Source organism: Antechinus flavipes, chromosome 1, assembly GCF_016432865.1.
Source record: "Antechinus flavipes isolate AdamAnt ecotype Samford, QLD, Australia chromosome 1, AdamAnt_v2, whole genome shotgun sequence".
Classification (NCBI taxonomy): Eukaryota; Metazoa; Chordata; class Mammalia; order Dasyuromorphia; family Dasyuridae; genus Antechinus; species Antechinus flavipes.
This window is the reverse complement of record NC_067398.1, coordinates 378,205,339-378,224,680: the sequence shown is the minus strand read 5'-3', so window position 1 is coordinate 378,224,680 and position 19,342 is coordinate 378,205,339. Positions and strand designations below refer to the sequence as shown.

The window sequence follows — 19,342 nt, the reverse complement described above, 5'->3', positions numbered from 1 at the left end:
TTTTTGTAGTGACATAAGATTTCTAAAAATCAGTGAAGTACCTAGGAATATTTGTTTCTGTTATACTTGTGGGAAATCTTGACCTCTGAGAGACTCCACTAATTCTTTTACATTAAACTAATTTTGCCTGAAGATGTTGCTTTTACTTATCCTTTTAGTGTGAAATTTAGCTGATAGTTTGGCTTTGGTTGTAGCATCAAGAACCCTGGGTTCAATTTCTAGCTCTAATAATCTATTTATTAATTTTATCTTTCTGGGTGAGTAATTTAATTTTCTTAAGCCTGATTCCACTTTTCCAAGTCATGATAATGACTTGCCTCAGAGGAATCTTGTGAGAAAAGTGCTTTACAAAACTTAAATGCTTTAGTGAATTGCTGATCACTCTCAAAGAGGGCTGATTACAGCCCATGCATACCTTCCAATCTTGTGTGATGTTGTGCCCATGTCCTCCTATAATTTCTCCAGAGAGAATTTACTCAACCTGTTGAAGGCCTTTCTCTAGATTTTTTTTTTAACATTCCATGGGTATAAAAGTACCATTCATTATATCCATTTATCATTCACTCTTGGTATATCTCCTTTATTGATTATACATTTTTTTGAATGACAGTGTTCACAGGTGTACATACATTAATTAAAAAGAATATCCATATGGTTCTGATCAAAGATACATTGAAAAAAATTGATTATTTATTGATCTTTTCTTGTACTTGTTTAGTTTTGTACCTTTGAGTGTACCATCTTCTATTCTTCTCTTTCAAGACACTCAGTTCATGTGCCATTTACTCCACGACACTTTATGATTTTTACCAGCTATTAATGGTTTCTTCCCCTATTAAATATCTTAAGCTACTCTATTTGATTTTTCCTATGCTTTTGATTTTTTTTAGCTTTTGCTATAGTTACCTGTGCATGTGATTCATCTCTTCATTTTGTGAGCTTCTTGATGACAAAGTTTTTGTCATTTTTCATTTTTTTTTAGCATCCAAGACAGTGCTTTATGTATCTTGAGGTACTTGAAAACTAATTATGGAATCTAATGGAATAAGAAGATTATTTTATTTCCTACAAAAAGAGAAAGCAAATTATTTTCAGTTATTCACCTGAAGAGTCAAAGTTGGAGAGTCAGCAATGTCCTGGGTTCACTTCTGAAATATACTGACTGTGTATCTCAGTGCCTAGGCCATTCTCTAAGATTAAAAATTTCAGATCAACAACTGCTAATTTTTATTGGTATAGGGAATCTCTTTACTTGGAATTCTCTAGAATAATGAAATCACAAGTCTACAATCTCCCAAAGGTCATTTGAAAACCTGAGAGCTCCATCTATATTTGCCTGATTTCAGAGAAATGCCAAGCACCTTGCCCAATAAATTAACAGTGAACTCTGCAGAGAGACAACTTATTCTGAGTTACTTTTAGGATAAATCGTATTAGGCTTTGTTTGTTGCAAATGGGAATGATAGGAAGATTCCTTGATATCTTAGGTTGTTACTATGATATGTATAAAGTAGTCAGTAGAGTGAGTGTGAGGAGGGCATATATATTAAAATATTTACAGTGAAAGAGATCATCTTTTTTTTCTCAGTAGTATTTTATTTTTCTAAATACATGTAAAGATAGTTTTCAGTATTCATTTTTGTAAGACTTTGTGTTCCAATTTTTTTTCTCCCTACCTCTCTTACCTTTTCCACTTTCCCAAAAAAGCAAGCAGTCCTGATACAGGTTAAACAAATTTAGGCTGAAGGAGATTATCTTAAACTTGAAAGATAAATTTATATATGCCATGTGTCACAGAGCAAAACTGTTTTCTATCTGGTCTCACTATCCTTTTCTTTAATGTTGTATTTCCTTTTCTAGAAGTTATTTTAGGGAAAGAGTGGTAAATTTTCTTTCACGAAATTGTGTTATTTCTAAAAATTAACACTCAAAGCCAGGGCATTCTTTAGGGGGATCGTGGAATCTTCTGGTATCCAGTACTTTCTTTTGTTTTGTGACTTACTCTGGTCTCCATGAAATCAATGGAAACTGTGTGCTTTTCAAAAACAAAATGACAAGTGACACCCTGGGTAGGAGTGCCTGAAAGCTCAGCATGAGGAGAGACTCTTAGATTTTGTTTATTTTCAATAATAAGTGAAGCAAGAAGTAACCAATGACACTAAGTGGTTTAATACTCACAATCTTTCTTAGTGCAACCTGTATTTTCCTATATTGATTACTTTTCTAATTGCAGTGTCTTGCATTTCCTTAAAATTTTTTATTTCTATAAATGTAAAAATAGTTGTAAATATGACTTGTTTTGAACAGTTCATGGATTTTACGTGTTGAAAGCAGAATTTAAAATTTTCCCCAAATGGTAAAGCTACGAGTGCATATAAGCCTTGAAGATTAAATATAATTTTCAGTTTGGCAACCAGATCAAAATGCTAATCCTTATTAACTATTTCTTTCCACATGCCATTTATGAAACAGTATTTTAATATAGTCTTTGGAGTTAAATTTAGCATCTGAATACATTTCATTTTTCAACTCTCTTGAATTCTTTTTTTAAAAAGAAGAAATTGGAAAAGAACATTAGGTGTAAAGTTTTCTTGAATTCTCAGGATTTAATAATTTTAAAGGAAAAAACTTCAAAAGTTCATTGAAACCACTTACTACTTGTAATTGTTGTATAGTTATCAGATATATTCTTCTTATTATTTTTAAAGTATGCACTGAGGCTGAGCTCCTGTGAGATGCAGCATTCTTTCTGCAATGTTTAAAGTGCTGGACCTGGAGTCAGAAAGAACTGAGTTCAAACATTTACTAGCTGTGTGACGCTGGGCATATCAACCTCTTTCAGTTTCCTCATCTGTTAAATGGAGATAATCATAGTACTTAACTCCCTGGATTTTTGTGAAGATGAAATGATGAAATTACAAATAATTGTAAAAAGCTTAGAACAGTGCCTGGCACGTAAGTGATATATACATGTTAGCTATTGTTATTAATAAAAGAACTAGTGTTGTGTTTGTCAGTTCCTATGCATTGCCCAGAACAAACCTCTCAGAACTTTTCTCTGCTACTTATAGTGTGTTTTCACTTTCTTTAGGAGGGGTAAGAAGCATAGTATAATCCTAAGGACCCAACTCTCCGTGAGAGTCCATGCCTGCATTGGTAAGTAGCAAACTTCATATTCTTTTGCAAAGGAAGAGGAATTTTGTCTTCATAGTGACTAGTGAAATGTACTTCTGGTAACCAACATTTCTGAGAGTAAAATAAAAGAGTTTTTGTCACTTCTATGTGCCTGTTTTCTTTAAGTTAATTGTAACTTTTGTCTTTCGTTGTTATAGACTTAAAAGTAGAATGCTGAAAGTCCATTTTAGCTGTGCCATCTTTATCTGCTTAGCTCATGTAGCTTAGATTAAAAGAAACAGCTAAGTTACTGAAACTGCTTTTGGGAGCAGAATAAGACAGATACTCCTTTATATTGATCCATGCTTCACTGATGGAGTTGACCCATGGAACCACGGACCTATGACCCCAGCTTTCTCGGAGGGAATGGACTTCTGTTTCAAGTCAGAGTCACAGTGAGCAAAGAGTGCCATTGTGCATTTCTGTCTAGTACAAAATGTGTCTTTTACGGGACACTAAGTTCCATGATCTTTCTGAGTTTTTTCTAAGTGGCCTATTTGCTCTTTCCTTTCAAAGAAGATAGAGTGAAGTTCATCTTTTTATGTAAGATCAATCATAGCAAAGATAGTTGTAAATTCTTACATGTGAATTGTAGTGAATAAGGATTCTCAAGTACAAAGTGAATACTATGATAGGAAAACAAATGAGAGTGTCTGTGAGAGAGTTCTTAATCAGAAGAATTAATTCATAACTTATAAAAAGCATGATCTTTTACTTGCTTAGTGATTTAAGCAGTATGAATTACCCAGGCCATCATGTACATGAGTTGGATCATTTATTCACTGCTTGTCTACCAATCAGGCAATTATACTTTTAGAAACAGTGATGCTGTGTAGATGCAGTCTTGGATCACCTGTAAAACTATGAACTTATTTATCCCTGGTTTTAGAGATAATATTATGGTATTTTAAAAATAAGAGAAGAGAATGGTAGTAATTACAATCCCCATAGTATCTAGAGGGTTTTCATTCCTGAATGATGTATCTTTTTTTGCATTGTAAATAGCTTTTGTTTGTAAATCAGGAATAGACTCACAAATTGCTTGTATGAGGATTTGGAAAAGAATCCTTATATCTTGGAATTCTCCATGTTCTTCCATTTTGGTATTTTGGGTTTAAATTTAGAATACAGGAGATGAATAATTGTGGCTCTTCATAGCTAACCTATGCGATTTTGCTCTATTTTGATATATGAAAGATTTTCTTCTAATCTTTAGTTGTAGCCACTGGTTTAACTAGAGCTATTCCAAACAGCATGTTAGAGTCATAAAGTTTGTAGCCCGGTGATATTTAGGGTCTGGAGGTCTAACAATACATTTCAATTGTGAATAACAATTTCTCTTGTAGGGATGCAGAGGTACAAGAGTACTAGTCATTTAGCTCTTACCCCTTTTGGTTGTTTCATGGTCCATTGTTGCCTCAGTTTATAGTAGTCATAGTTGAAGGAAAAAACAATTATCATGTATCTCTTTCTCTCTCTCTCTCTCTCTCTCTCTCTCTCTCTCTCTCTCTCTCTCTCTCTCTCTGTATCTGTGTGTGTGTGTGTGTGTGTGTGTGTGAAGCAGTTTGAAAATATAAAGGGGATGGGCTAAAGACTTGTTTATGCTTAAAGGATGTTTACTTTGTTTTTCATTTTTTTCTATAGGTTTTCTATAGGTTATACATAAATCTGTATAGCAATGCTGAAAATTTCTATCAAAACAGTAGTCTTTGTTTTATATATACACACAGGAAAGATATCTAAAAGCATTAATACGTTATTATTATTATGTTGTTAAGTTTATATTCTTTCAAAAATATATAAGTTGACCCAATTTTATATAGTTGTTTTGGTGGGAATCGCCTTTTTTGTTTTTATTTTGTGTTTTTTTGGGATAAATATCAAGTGAAATTATTGATAAAAGAAGAAAATAGTTGCTTTCATTGGATAATGTTGATGTGTTATAAAATCTTTAGTGATTGTTTAGTTGTGTCCAACTCTTCAAGACCTTGTTTGGGGTTTTCTTTGCAAAAATACTGGAGGGGGTTGGCATTTCCTTCTTCATTTCATTTTGCAGATGAGAAAACTGAGGCAAACAGGATTAACTAACTTGATCAGGGGAATGATATGGTCAAACTTAAATATTAAGAATCTCTGCAAAGAATGAATTAGTCAGGGTTAGAAACTGGAGGCTCTTAGGCCAGTTAGATGGTTATATTCTAGGAGAAAGGTAATAACTTAAATTTACATGGTTACAATGTAATTAGAGCATGAGCAGAGAAGAGGGGTGAAACATGGCTTATCTCACAGACAGTCAATCTTACTTTTCAAATGATGATGTTGTTCTTGAAGAGGACCAATGGTATCACAAGGATGTATTTTCTGGAGGAAGTTTTTTCCTCATGTCTCCCACTTCCACCCTCTGTGATTACTCTGTATTTGCATGTCATAGATCTTGCATGTTCAGCAATTTGTATGATGTTTCCCTCTAAGAATATGAACTCTTCAAGCACAGAGATCTTCTTGAGTCTTTCTTTGTATCTCTAGCACTTAGTATAGTGTTTGGCAGATGTGCTTAATAAAGATTTGTTGAAGAAAAGAATTGGAAGAAAAAGGACTAGAGAATATTTGTAAGAAAAGAAATGAATGGAAGATTTTAAGGATCAATCGCCTCATAGTAGTATGTGCAGTTTATAGCAATGACTTTAATTGAAAAAGTCTGTTTTTCTGTTTGATAGCTCTATTTATGAGATTGATTTTATTTCTGTTGAGAGCACCATTTACTTAAGCTTCCATCTGTTGGGTTGTCCTTAACTCTTTCCTCTTCTGTACTCCATTTCTATTCAGTCAATTGCTAGTTCTTAGCTGTTCCTCCTCAGTAACATGTATCACCCATTTTCTGTTTATATAGATTTTACTCTAAATCAAGACCTCATCATCTCTTGCTTATTTATTATTCAGTCCTTTCAGCCATGTCCAGCTCATTGTGACTCCCTTTGGGGTTTCCTTGGCAAAGATACTAGAATGGCTTGCGATTTCCTTCTCCAGCTCATTTTACAGATTAGGAAATTGAGACAAACTCCTAGGATTAAGTGACTTATCCAGAGTCACTCAGCTTGTAAGTATTTGAAGCCAGATTTGAAGTCTAGACCTTGGTACTTTATCTAATGTCACTTAGATGCCCTTAGACTATTATAATAACCTGAATAAACCATTTAGTTTGCTTCCCTCTGTAATCCATCCTTCCCACAGGGCCTAAAACAGTGATCTGAACTTGTTATTCCTTTTCTCAAAAAACTTCATTAATTCCCTATTGCTTTCAGAACAAAATATGAAAATCCTTAGCTTGACATTTAAAATTCTCTATAGTCTAGCTCCTGCCCACTATTTTTACTTCATATTCCTCCCTTCCCACATTCTTCATTCCATTCAAACTGGCCTGCTAGTTGTTTATTTCCCACGACATTTCAACTCTCATCTTGGTGTCTTTGCCCAAGTGGTCTCTTGTCATTTCTCATAGAATCCCTGACTTCTTGCCAAGTACAATTCAGGACACCTCCTACATGAAGCCTTTCCTAATCAGAATCTCTCTCCCTCTATAACTGTTTAGCCTTTTTTTACCTCTTTAAATTCTTTTCCTTATTTATCTCTCTACGTGTTCTTCTCCCGGGACTCCTTGAGAGCAAAAATTGTTTTGATTTGGTCCTTATATTCCCTGCACCAGTGTACAATGTCTTTTAGATGCCTAGTAAAATTTGTTGAATTTAATCAAATCAAGCAAACCAGTTCCTTCCATGAGTGAAATAAAAAGGTCCATCGTCTGGCATGCACACTGCCACTTCCAAGTGTCTGGAACTGTGGGGAACCAAGAAGCAAACAAATAGCAGAAGAAAGTGGTAGTGGAAAAAAACCATAATCTGGTCTAAATGGTTTTCATCAACATTATTCTAAAAGGTCACACTATCATATTACCTTGTGAAGCTAAAGCCAAGGAACAAAGGAGAAATTTGGAGCTGAGTAGGAGGATGAAACAGTCACTGACATTGCATTAAGAGGATATTTTGAATGCTGTTAAAGTTGCTCAGAGCTCATAGAGATAGTGAAAAGAATGCTGTCATTGACAGCTTGAAGATAACTTAGGAGAAGGCTGAATTTCAGACTTTGATTTGATAATTAATTTTGAACAAAGGCCATGTTACACTGCTCAGGTCATGCAGCTGTACATTCTGTACTCTGCTTTTGTGAGAAAGATGGAAATAACAAAGATTCAAGTAGATAATAGGCATTTGTTTAAGGAAAACAAGTTTTGGGATGTATGCTAATGTCACTACTTAATCTATCCAGTGTTCAACCCACCGGCACCTAACACATATTGCAAAAACTAATCAATAATTATGAATGAGTCATTAAGAAAAGATTAAATTATGCTTTAAATTATGCTAAGTTTAGTGAAGATAATGTTAATAATTAAAATTAAGCATGTTTTAAAGATCAAGAAAGATACATGTATGGTGGTATGCTGGAAGGCATATTCCTAATGGAGAAATGCTTAAAGATGCTATAAAAAACACATTATAGACCTAAAAAGATGAAGTGGAATAATGTAGTTACCTCAGTTGTGGAGGGAAGATAATTCTTTTTGTATTCAACAAGAGAAGGAATTATTAAAGAGAAAATGGATGTTTTCAATGACATGAAGTAAAGTGTTTCTATACCAAAAATATGATTAAAAGAAAAAATTGGGGAAATATCTATGGCATATATTGGATAAAAATGACATCTAGAACATATGGGGCATCATTAAAATGTATAAAGGAAAAATTATCAAGCATTTATGACCAAATGATATAGATAATTTTCAAAAGAAGCAGCATATTGTTAAAAATCACTTAAAGTGCTTAACCTATGATTGTGATATGTAAATTTAAACACCTGTGAAGTGCCATCTTATATTCTCCAACCTGGCAAAAATAATTAAGATCAATGAAATGAATTATTGGCAAGAATATGGAGAATTAGGTACACTTAGCTATTGATGGAATAATTTTCTTGGAGAATAGTCTTGCAGCATCTAGTAAAAGTTTTAAAGATATTATACCTTTTGATACAATAATTTCACTGTTAGGCAGTTCCCTAAAAGTGTTATAAAGCAAAGCAAGTTATCTGTTGAAAGATTTTCATAGTAACATACTTTGTAATTGCAAAACAACATCCTGGAAGTGACCTAAATGTCTAACAGTATTGCTAAATTAGTAAACAAAATGCTTAATTAAATTATAGCATGTTGATGTAATGGAATACTACAATGCAATTAAAAGCTGACATATATGAAGAATATAAAGAAATATTGAAAGACCTTTATATAATATACTGAGGGAAAAATCTGAAGCAGACCAGAATGAACTCAAAAGACAAAGGATAAGAACAAACAAATGATTCTAATGGATATGCTGACTGAAAAGTTATTATTTTTATAAAGATCTATGAAATGTGAGGAGTTAGAGAGCAAGTATTAAGTTTGTTACTATCATCTAGGAGATTTATAACTTGAGAAGGAAGTGAGCTAGTTATATAGCAAGAATGAGGGATAACAGATAAATAGCCCAAGAGTAAGGGTTTTGCTGGTTGAAATCTATGGACTATATAACACTCAAAGGGAAACCTTCAATGTGTCGAGTAGGTAGATCTCCATTTCACTTTTTCAGCCAAACTGGCCCCCTTGTTACTTGTATAAGATTACCATCATCTTTCTTTCTCTCTGCTTTTGTATTTCTTCAATGGATTTTTCTCCTGTGCCTGGAATACATTGTCCACTTTAGTCTCTTAGAATACCTACTTTCTTGTATGACTCACCTTTTCTGCCATCTAAGAGCCATATACAAGAAGTTCTTCCCTGGTTCTCTTAATTGTCAGTGCTTTCTTCCTTTTCCTCAAATTATCATGTAAATGTCTTTTTTACATGCCAAATCTGAGCAGTGGTATGTAAGCTCCTTAAGCTCAGGTTCTGTTTTTTTCTTTTGTCTTTTAATCCCCAGATTAGCACAGTGCCATGTACATATTGGGTACTTAACAAATGGTTGTTGGATTGGATTGAGTGTCCCATCTAGTCAGGCTCTCTTTTTTATTGATGAGAAAATGAAGGCAAGAGTAATTAAATTATTTTGCCTAAGGAATGTTGGAATTTGAACTCAAGTCCTTTTATACCAGACCTAGTGTGCTCTGTCTGTTTCTTAACAGACTAATGATACCAAAGACATAGAGATCTTTTCTATAATGAGGTGATTCAAGGCAATTCCAGTAGACTTGTGATGGAAAGTGCCATTGCATTTAGAGAGAGAACTATTAAGACTAACTGTTGATCAAAGCACAGTATTTGCACCTTTTTATTTTTGTTGTTTGTTTGCTTGTTTATTTTCCTTTTGATCTGATTTTTCTTGTGCAGCATGATGAATATGGAAATATGTTTAGAAGAATTGCACATGTTTAACCTATATCAGATTGCTTGCTGTCTTGGGAAGGAAGGAAGTGGGAAAGGGAAAAAATTTGAAACATAAGATTTTGCAAAGATGAATGTTGAAAACTATCTTTGCATGTATTTGAAAAAAATAAAAAAATTATTAAAATTTTAAAAAAGACATAGAAATCGAGGGGATACTTTTCAGGGATAGATGTAGCATCTTACATGGCAAAGAGAAAGGTAGTTTAATGGGCACTATATTTCTACATAAACAAATACCATCTACCATGGAAAGTAAATATTGTCATAGGAGAATTTGTTATTTTGGTTAGTTTAGAGAAAAGTAGTGGGCCAGAGGTTGACCTGTTTGTCAAGAAAATGGGCACATTTCTGTTCCTACTTAAGGGAGATGAATTTGAGGATGTTCTTTATCCTTTAGCTTTTGCCAGGACCTAGGTGAGGTCACTTCAAGGGTTGGACAGTATAGGTTCAGGCCCAGGTGAAAAGCAGGCTCTCAGAGGCAACAGAATGCCATGGTAAGATTGTAAGAACATTGATCTTGCAGTCATAATACCTGAGTTCAAAATTCAGTTTCAGTACTTAATATCACCTTTACCTCAAATTAAAAAAAAACCTTTTAGTTTTTCCTTGTGCCTAATGACCTATTGATATCTCTCCCTGATCTTTCTCTATATACTAATTTATAATAACAAGCTTCATGCTTTCATAAAAATTATTACAGATCAGCTGTTCTCAGGTACATAAAAAGGTTTAGAAGATGTATGTTAGCTATTTCTATTTAGTTCACTCCTCTCTTCCATCCCCTTTCCACTGGACAAACCTTTACTCCCTGGAAATTGTTTTGTCATGGAAAGAGTTTTTAAGATTGGCAAGAAGGAAGAAGATGAGATTTTTGTCCCTTTTCTCCTTTGTAAAGTGAATCAAGCTGCTAAAACTATCCTCCTCCTCCTCCTCCTGCCCCAACTCAGTTGCTCTGTAGGCTTTGAGGATACAGTCTGGTGATACATTAGAAATCTCCTTAGCCTATCTTCAATTACTTCAAAGTTTGAAGTCTTCCTTCAAAGAGCTGGGTCTCCACAGTTCACTATTACCCCGAGGCTATTGCATACAGCATTGGCAGAAGAACCAAATTACAAGACTTCAAATGTGCTATTGCTGGAAGAGCATTGGACCCTGGATGCCACAGAAGTAAAGAATCTCAGAGGGTGCTCAAAGGCCATCCCCATGAATAAAATTCCTTATTTAATATACCTGACTGGTGGTCATCTAGTATGAAGGTCTCTAATGAGGAAGGGATGTCCACTTTGCAGTCCATTCTGTTTTGGAATAGACCCAACTGTTAGGAAGTTTTTCCTTCTGCAAGCCTGAATTTACATCTTTTTAACTTTTACCCATTGTTCTTAGTTCTCTCTTCTGAAGCTAAGTAGGACAGAGAAGAATAAAGATCATTAAGTGCTGAGACAAAATAGAGAGAGAGAAGAGAGAGAAGAGGGAGGAGGAAGAGATAGAGAGAGGGGGAAAGGAGGGACAGATGATGATGTAAAATTAAGAATGGATCATACCATACTGACCTTTTATGAAAGGTTAATAAAAAGGTTTACTAATTATATTGGTGAGCAAATAAAGGCCATAAGCAGTGTATATGAATTTTAGCTAAGCATTTGGCACAGTATTTCATGGTATCCCTCTGGACAGAATGGAGAGATGTGGGCCAAGTGACAGAAGCTTTAGATATGTTTAGAACTAAATGAATAACTGAATCTCAAGAGAAATAAGTGAATTAATGTTAATTAAGGAGCAATTTCTAATTGAGTTTCTTAAAGATCTTTCCATGGCCTTATCTCATTTGATACTTTTATTAGTGACTTAGATGAAAGTATCATTAGCATGTTTTTCAAATATGTAAGTGACATAGAAGTTGAAGAGATAGCCAACACACTGGACAGAACCTAGAATTTGGAACCCAAGGAAGAATGATGGGTTGGATCTAATAGGAAGCAATTTATTTAATTGATGCTTGAAACTGAATAGTGAAAAAATAGTGTTTGATTTAAAGTACTAGATTTACATTTAAAAAATCAAGTGAAAAACCAGAGAGTTATGGACAGTTATGGCCAGACACTAGATATGAGCCAACCATGTGATATGGAAGCTAAATTTGTATTAGTAGAAAGTAAATAGTGCTACTAGGCTTTGTAGAGCATACCTATCTTTTTATACTAAGGAAGGTGAGGATGGTGCATTTTGAGCTGCAATAGGGCTAAAAGTTATTTGGATATCTTCACTGAGTTTGGCACTAATGTAATGAGATCCCTGGAGTAGAAAGCCATCAGGCTGACTCAGGAGGGGAGAACTGTTCCAGAACAAATCAAAGCTTGCATGGTAATCATTCCTGAGATTAGGATTGTGAATGATTTCTGTACTTCCATCCTGAGTGAGAAAGAGAGACCTATTCTCAAAAACAACCAAACAAACAAAAATCCATGACAAAAGAAAGAAAAAAGAATGAGATGTTCCCTTGATCATAGCACATCTGGAGGATTGAGTTTAGCTCTGGATGCCACATTGTAGAAAAGACCTTGACAATCTAGAACACATCCAGAGGAAGGTAGTAGAATGAGTGGACCATTCCAAACAAAAAATAGTTGAAAGAACTGGGAATATTTAATCTATAAGAAAAGACTTAGTAGTGTAAGTGAAGACATTGATTTGACTTGATTATCTCTGAAATACTGACTAGCTCTACTATTCTATGTTTAAAAGACTTTTTAAAAATCACAGTGATAAGTGGATAGAGACCTAGGCTTGAGGCAAAATGATGGGTTTAAGAACTCTCTCTGTTACATACTGGCTGTATGACCTTAGTCAAGTCCCTTTTAAAAGTTCTCCAGGCATTCTCTAAGACTATAAATTACATAGGTAGAGGAAATTAATTTTTTAATTAAATCTTTTTATTTTCAAAACATATGCATAGATAATTTTCAACATTCACCCTTGCAAAATCTTGTGTTTCAAATTCTTTTCTCCCACCCTCTCCCCTAGATAGCAGGTAATCCAATATATGTTAAACATGTACAATTATAGAGAGAGAAGAAAGAGAGAGAGAAAGAGAGAGAGAGAGACAGAGAGAGAGAGACCGAGAGAGAGAGAGAGAATTGCAAGTCTTATAAGAAACACACACACACACATACACACGTACACAGTACACATATATGTATCTGTCAACCAATAAATAAGAATTTATTAATATGTCAGACACTGTGTCAAACACTGTGCTGGGGATACAAATACAGTGAATGAAAATTTATATTTTTAAAGTCTCTTATCTCTATCTCTTTGTGTCTTTCTGTCTTTGTATTTCTGATTCTGTCTCTCTCTAGCTCTCTGTCTCTTAGTAACTCTTTCTCTCTCCCTATCTTTTTATTCCTCCACAACTCTGTTTCTGTCTTTCTTCACTCTCTCGCTTCTTTTTCCTTTTTCTATCTCCTCTTTCTTCTTTCTCTCCTTCACTTTTCTTTTTCAGTCTGCCTTTCCATCCATTCATCGATCTGTCAGTCTGTCTTTCTCATAGTCTAGAATAGAATCTCAAATTTAGAGCTAAACTTGAGGTTTGCTACAATAACTACAATATCCCTATATTATCCATTTGCTGGGATAACTGCAGCCATTATTTCATGACTTTATTTCCTAATATCTATAAAGTAACAATAGTTATTGTTGAACAATGATATTTGGGTATTTTTTGATGACCTGTTTATTATGTGTCTTTACTTTGCAGTGTCCTAAAGTATGTGCCATTATTCCTTTATAGTACATCTGAAATATAGCAACACATTTGGTGATGATTCAGTCATGGTCATGGGGACTGTGGGTTTGTTTCCCATAGCTGGGATTGTAGTATGTGTTTGAATCATACTCTGGCTAATAGAACCACAGAGTTGCTATCCATTGAAAAAGTTAATTCATTAAAATATTTACAAGGAAACTTTAGTTATGCCAAGAAAATAAAACTCTGTTAATCTGAACCACATTTCTTAAAGAGGAGTTGGTATAGACTGGATAAAATTTCTCCCAAATTACCTTTTCTTGGTGTGTCTGACTGGTCTACCTAGGAGAACAATGTATTACAGGTTCACAAGAATTTCTGATAACTTCTAGGAATAATCTGTAGGTTTTCATTTTTATAAATTTTGTTTTTAGGACATAATCAAAGTATATTAGAAAGCAAATATCCATAGTCTCTTCATTAGGAATGAAGGCAAAAAAAGGATACAGGAAATCTTATAATCTGCTTCACTCCTCTTCCCCGCCTTCATACAAGTTCTTTAAGGATTTGATTTTTGTAAATGTGATTTATGGCTCCAAATGAAGAACTTGGAGAAAAGTAGTTGTCTGAGTTCTTTGATGGGCATTTTACAGATTTCTATTGTGTTAGAAATATCTAATAGAAAACATTTTTAACTTGAAAGAAAAAAAACACATGTGGACAATGTTAGCAGTTCAACAAAACGTGCAACTAATTCAGATTTAATTTAAACGAAAAAAAGGTGCTTTGAGGATTTGTGAGAAGTTCTGTGGTTTCAGGCTTTTGTATAGCTTATTGATACCAACAAAGTAACATGAGGCAATTTAGTATCCTTTGTTAAGTTACTTTTCAGCATAATTGGGGGAAAAGGAGAAATAGCTTGATCATAGTTAGCTAGAAAGATGATATTGATTGAATTGTAATTTAGTAGATTTCTATAACCTGATTTTTAGGGTCCTGTGAGTAGGCAAAAGGAATGTGCATTTATATATTGCCAGGGATTGTGCTAAGAACTTTTTATAAATATCATTTCATTTGATCCTCACAATAACCTTGGTGCTATTATTATCTCCTTTTTACATTTTAGAAAACTGAGTACAAATGTCAGTTGTTATTATATATTTTTATTGATGCTGGTACCCTGCTAGGTTCTTAGTATTTGCTGGTTATTCTTGTTCTAGTTTGGATTCACTTGTTTGTTTTAGTTTGTTGCTGTTTTGACCAGACTTTAAATTTCATTGGCATAAAGAACTCCAGGTGAAGAAACTTTCTCTAACAATGTAGTTCAGTAATTGTTCTGTAAATTAAATTGTTAGAGAGTCACTTGGGACACTGAAAAATTAAATGATTTGTCCAGGATCACATAACTGATGTCACAGGTGAGATTTGAACTCATGTCTTCCTGATGTTCTGGCTACTGCATCAGAATAATATGGCTCTTACTGTTGCCCTATGGGAGAGGGTGGGATTTATATTATTAGTACCACTCCATAGATTGATTTGCCAAAAGTCACACAGCAAAGCCAGGATTAGAACTCTAAATACCTGCATTCTCTTTGAAGGTTGGACTTCGAACTCTATTCACTACTTCATGTTGCCTTGTGTGTTCAGCTGAAGTGAAGTTAATCACATTACTTTCAAATAAGATAATGTATTCAAAAGTGCTTTGAAACAATAACAACCTATATAGATATAAGATTACAGATGATTAGTTTTTAAACATTTTAACATTTAATATTAAACTTTTTCATTAAGAAAATATCAGTGAAAGATCAGCATTAACACCTTATACTTGTGCAACATAGTTTAGCTTTCAGAACACTTTCACATGTATTTGAATAATATGACTCTCATAATTTCTATGGGAGAGGGTGGGACTTGCATTATTAGTACCACTCCATAGATGAAGAAACTAAGAACTTAGACCAGTGATTGCTTTGGCCAAGGTCACATAGGAAAGCTAGAATTAGAACTCCGGATGCCCGTGTTGAAGCATCTTTAGCCTTTTCCTCTTTTCAAGATGTGATTGGGAAGATCTGATGCAACCCTTCTGGAATAAAGTACCAGAAGAGTGCTGCCAAAAACATTTAAATAAAATCACACTTGAAAATTTTTACCCTTATTTAAGTAAACTTTAACTGGGCTTCAAAGCACAAATGTTTTGGCTAAGTTTTGGTATGGTTCACAAACTGCCTTAGGACAATAAGTCAGCGTAAAAATAAAACCAACTGATTCCATTTTAATAAAGAAACTGCCTGCTTTTACTAATGGTTTTACATTTCCTTTCCTTCAGTCCAGATTTCCTGCATATCTCATCTTGGCTTTCTTTTATGCCTTCAGTCCTAACCTAAAGCCTACAATCTTATTCTGATTTCAGACATTAGTAAAGATGTACCTTCCTGGGAATTAGTCCTTTGTCCTTCTGCCTATTGAAATCATTACCTTCTTAAAAGGACTAAATCCAAGCTGCCCCAAAATAATGAGGAAGATCTGGAACTGAGAGGCCAAATTCTTTGTAAACAGACGTTTGTGATTGGATTCTGACCTTGGAAATATTTATGATGTCAACACAGTACATTGCACATAGTAGATATATTATAAGTGCTTATGGAAAGAAGGAATATAAATTGAAATGAAAGAAAAAAATAAAGAGACAAAGAAGGAATACTAGCTAAAAGGGTCTTTTTTTTTCTCTTGAGAAAGTAGACTGTGTTGTATCTGAAAATCAGTATAGTGTTTTCTGTAGGTAGCTATACTCACTTTCTTTATTCTCTTGTCTAAGTGGGATACTACCTACTCCCTTCTACTAACTCCTTTCTCCTTTGTCTCTCAGTAAGGTTGGGATAGAGAGAAATCTATCACAGAGACTGGCTTAATAAAGTCAAATTACTTTTTGTATTGGAACTCAAGACCAGAAGATTAAGGCAATCTGATAATGGAAGTGTGGATATGTGTAACTAAAAAGACATATTATGTGCTTGCTATTTTGAATCAGGCATATGGGACATTAGGAGAGGAGTTTAGACTACATAAATTCAAAGTTCTCCAATAGTATTAGTGGGAAAATAATCTCCATTCTTGATTGTTTGGTAAACTGTAAGTTTCTAGTTTGAAAGCCTACTAGTACATAGGACTGGTTAGGTTAATAAAGGTTTTTTGCTTTGTTTTGTTTCACCATAATCATATATCTTGAAAAAAATAGACTCATATGAGCAAACAGTGACACATTCTGAGCCTCAGCTTCCTCATTTTACCAATGAAGACAAAAATATCTGAGTTATGATGCTCCCCTTCCCAGATTTTTATGAAATCAAATTATATTCATATTTGGAATATTATATAAAGTCAGCTATTATCTAGCATGGCTTAATGGATAGAGGGCTTGCCTTAGGGTCATGAAGGCCTGGACTTAAGTTTTATTTCTGACAACTCCTAGCTGTGTGATCATAACCAAGTCACTGAACTCAGCAGTCAGGGAATTTTCTTTGTCTATAAGTTTCAGGGTACTTGTCAGCATGCATCAGTGTAAAGAATTACCACACAAGGGAGCATGCTACAGTGATAAAATCACAGAACTAGACAAAAAAAGACTATCTATCCTTTCCTTTCTTTTCCTTTGTAATTCCTTATTTGTGTTGCAGTCTGCTCCTGTTCACCAGATGTCTCTCTGTTATCCTTTGAGTGATACTCATGGCCTTTGAATGATCCCCAATTCCAGTTTTTTAGAGAATATAGCATTCATGACTCACAGCCATATGACACCATTAGTAAAATATTGGTACCAAAATGCTAACCCCCTTTTTTAATGCAAAACTTGGGATCATTAAAAAAGCTTTTCAGTTTCTCCTTTGTCCAGTTTTGAGCCTAATTGCTCATTTGTCATATCTGATTAATAATTAATAATCTGATTAATCTATCTATACTGATATATACACATATATGTATAAACACACACACACACACACACACATACACACACACACAGGTTGGCCATTCAACATAACAGAACCTAGATGACGGGCATGATTTATCCATTGTGAATTTCTAACTAATGGAATGGCCTGATAAAATATATAGATCAAGAAGATTAAGGTGGCTGCTTTATGTAGAAATGAGAAGGAAAAAGAGCTAGAAGGACAGAAAGTTGTGGTCAGAAAATAGAATTTCAGAATTCAAGTACTTGAAGGTGCTAGATAGGGCATGCAATGAATAGAGCATTGAATAGAACATTGGCTTTGGAATCTTTCCCTGAGTTCAATTCTGACCACCCTTACTAGCTTTGTGAGCTTGGGCAAATTGTTTGTTTTCTGCTTCAATTTTTCTCATTTATATGATGGGGTTAATAATAGCATCTACCTTCCAAGGAAGGATAAAATGAGATATTTGCCTTAAAGAATCATATAAGTGCTAGCTGTGATGATAATGATAACTTAGCTATGGTGGTAATATACTTAGCTATGGTTGTTGATATTTAAGATATGGCTTGCATATGACTTATAAAAGAGGGGTGGAGATGGAAGTTGAGGTTAAGGAGACCCTCCCCTGGAGGGAGGGTGATTTATTATCCATGTATATGTTGAAGCTTTGACAATGTTGTCAGTAAATGAGGTAGAAGAGTATGAGCTAGGGACTAAAACCATTGAAGAAGGTAAAATAGAGTCTTGGAGGTGAGCAAATTACAAAAAAATGGATAAAGGGAAAGGAATATACTTCAGAGAGACTTTTGAACAACAAAAGAAGTATCCATGGGGAGCAAAGAGTATTTCAACCCTTTTCATGGCATTGTCAAAGTGGAAAGATTGAGAGGGAGAGCTACCACTACTGGAGAGGTTGTCATGAACTATAGTTAGAGAAAATCTACGGTTACAATACTGGATCACAATGATTTTTCTGTCATTTGAACTTATCTTCAGGGATGCAAGTACTGGTATTTAGAAGTCCAAGCAATTGAATTGAAGTTCCTTTACAGTATCCTTCTATAATGTGACCTTGGTCCATTTTTAAACATTAGTTTGCAAATATCAGGGCAAACTAATAGCTTCTTCATTTTTGAGATTAATACCAGCTGCTCAAGAGAAGTAATATCTTACTCTCTTCCTCATACGAAATGTTTTTCAAAGAAACAAGGGACAGATTAGGTTCTCCCTTATTTAAAAAAATCACTAAAGGAAAATGGCCATGGAAAAGACTATAGCAAGAGTTAAGACCAACTTACCCCAGCAAGAATTCCTCAGGACAAAAAGAAAGCCAGTAAGGTCCCCTCCTCAGCCTCTTTTGCTTTTAGGTCTTGCTGATGTTTTAAAAATTCTGTAAATTCTTCTAGAAAATGTATACTTGATCTCAGCTTTTTAGTTCCTTCTGAATACTAACAGCCATGTTTTTATTCTATTGAGCATGTCCATTTCTGATTGCAACATAACCTATTGGATTGAATTGCTGGAGTTTATTCCATGATAGTAAGTTAGGACACTGTAATTAAGGTGTCCCCATTAACCCTTTATAGTCACAAAGGGACTATTTATTGAAGTTGAATAAATGGACTGAATATTCATTAAGCATACATAGTGAAATCCCATTTGCAGGAGAGTTAATTAGCTCTAGGATCATTCATTCAGTTTATAAAAATGGAGGATATCTTTCTTTGAAAGCAAAAGTCAGTAATTTGCTAATTCATCCTAAGAAAACATTTTAGACTTGGGAAGAGATTAAGAGAATGTTTTGTTGTTTCTGTACAAGAGATTCTGAGTTGAAAGGGGAAAAGTACCACTTGTTTTCATAGGATAGAGGAGAGGAATGCAGCAGATAAAGAAACATTATTAAGAGAGGGCAACCTAAACATGTTTGTTAATGTTGATTTTATTGGGGAAATATAGAAAACTAAAATCTCAGGATTTTGTTTGGTGCTA

General features: G+C 34.3%; 1 protein-coding gene across 8 annotated transcripts in view; it reads left to right on the top strand.

Annotated features, from left to right (window-relative positions):
• The window catches only part of FHOD3 (formin homology 2 domain containing 3), a 652,613-nt gene that overhangs the window by 132,831 nt on the left and 500,440 nt on the right, over window positions 1-19,342 (top strand). For all 8 annotated transcript variants that reach the window (XM_051969747.1, XM_051969754.1, XM_051969753.1 and 5 more), the window contains exon 3: window positions 3,092-3,156. In XM_051969747.1, the coding sequence (XP_051825707.1) occupies window positions 3,092-3,156 (65 nt within the window). The remainder of the gene's footprint in view (window positions 1-3,091; window positions 3,157-19,342) is intronic.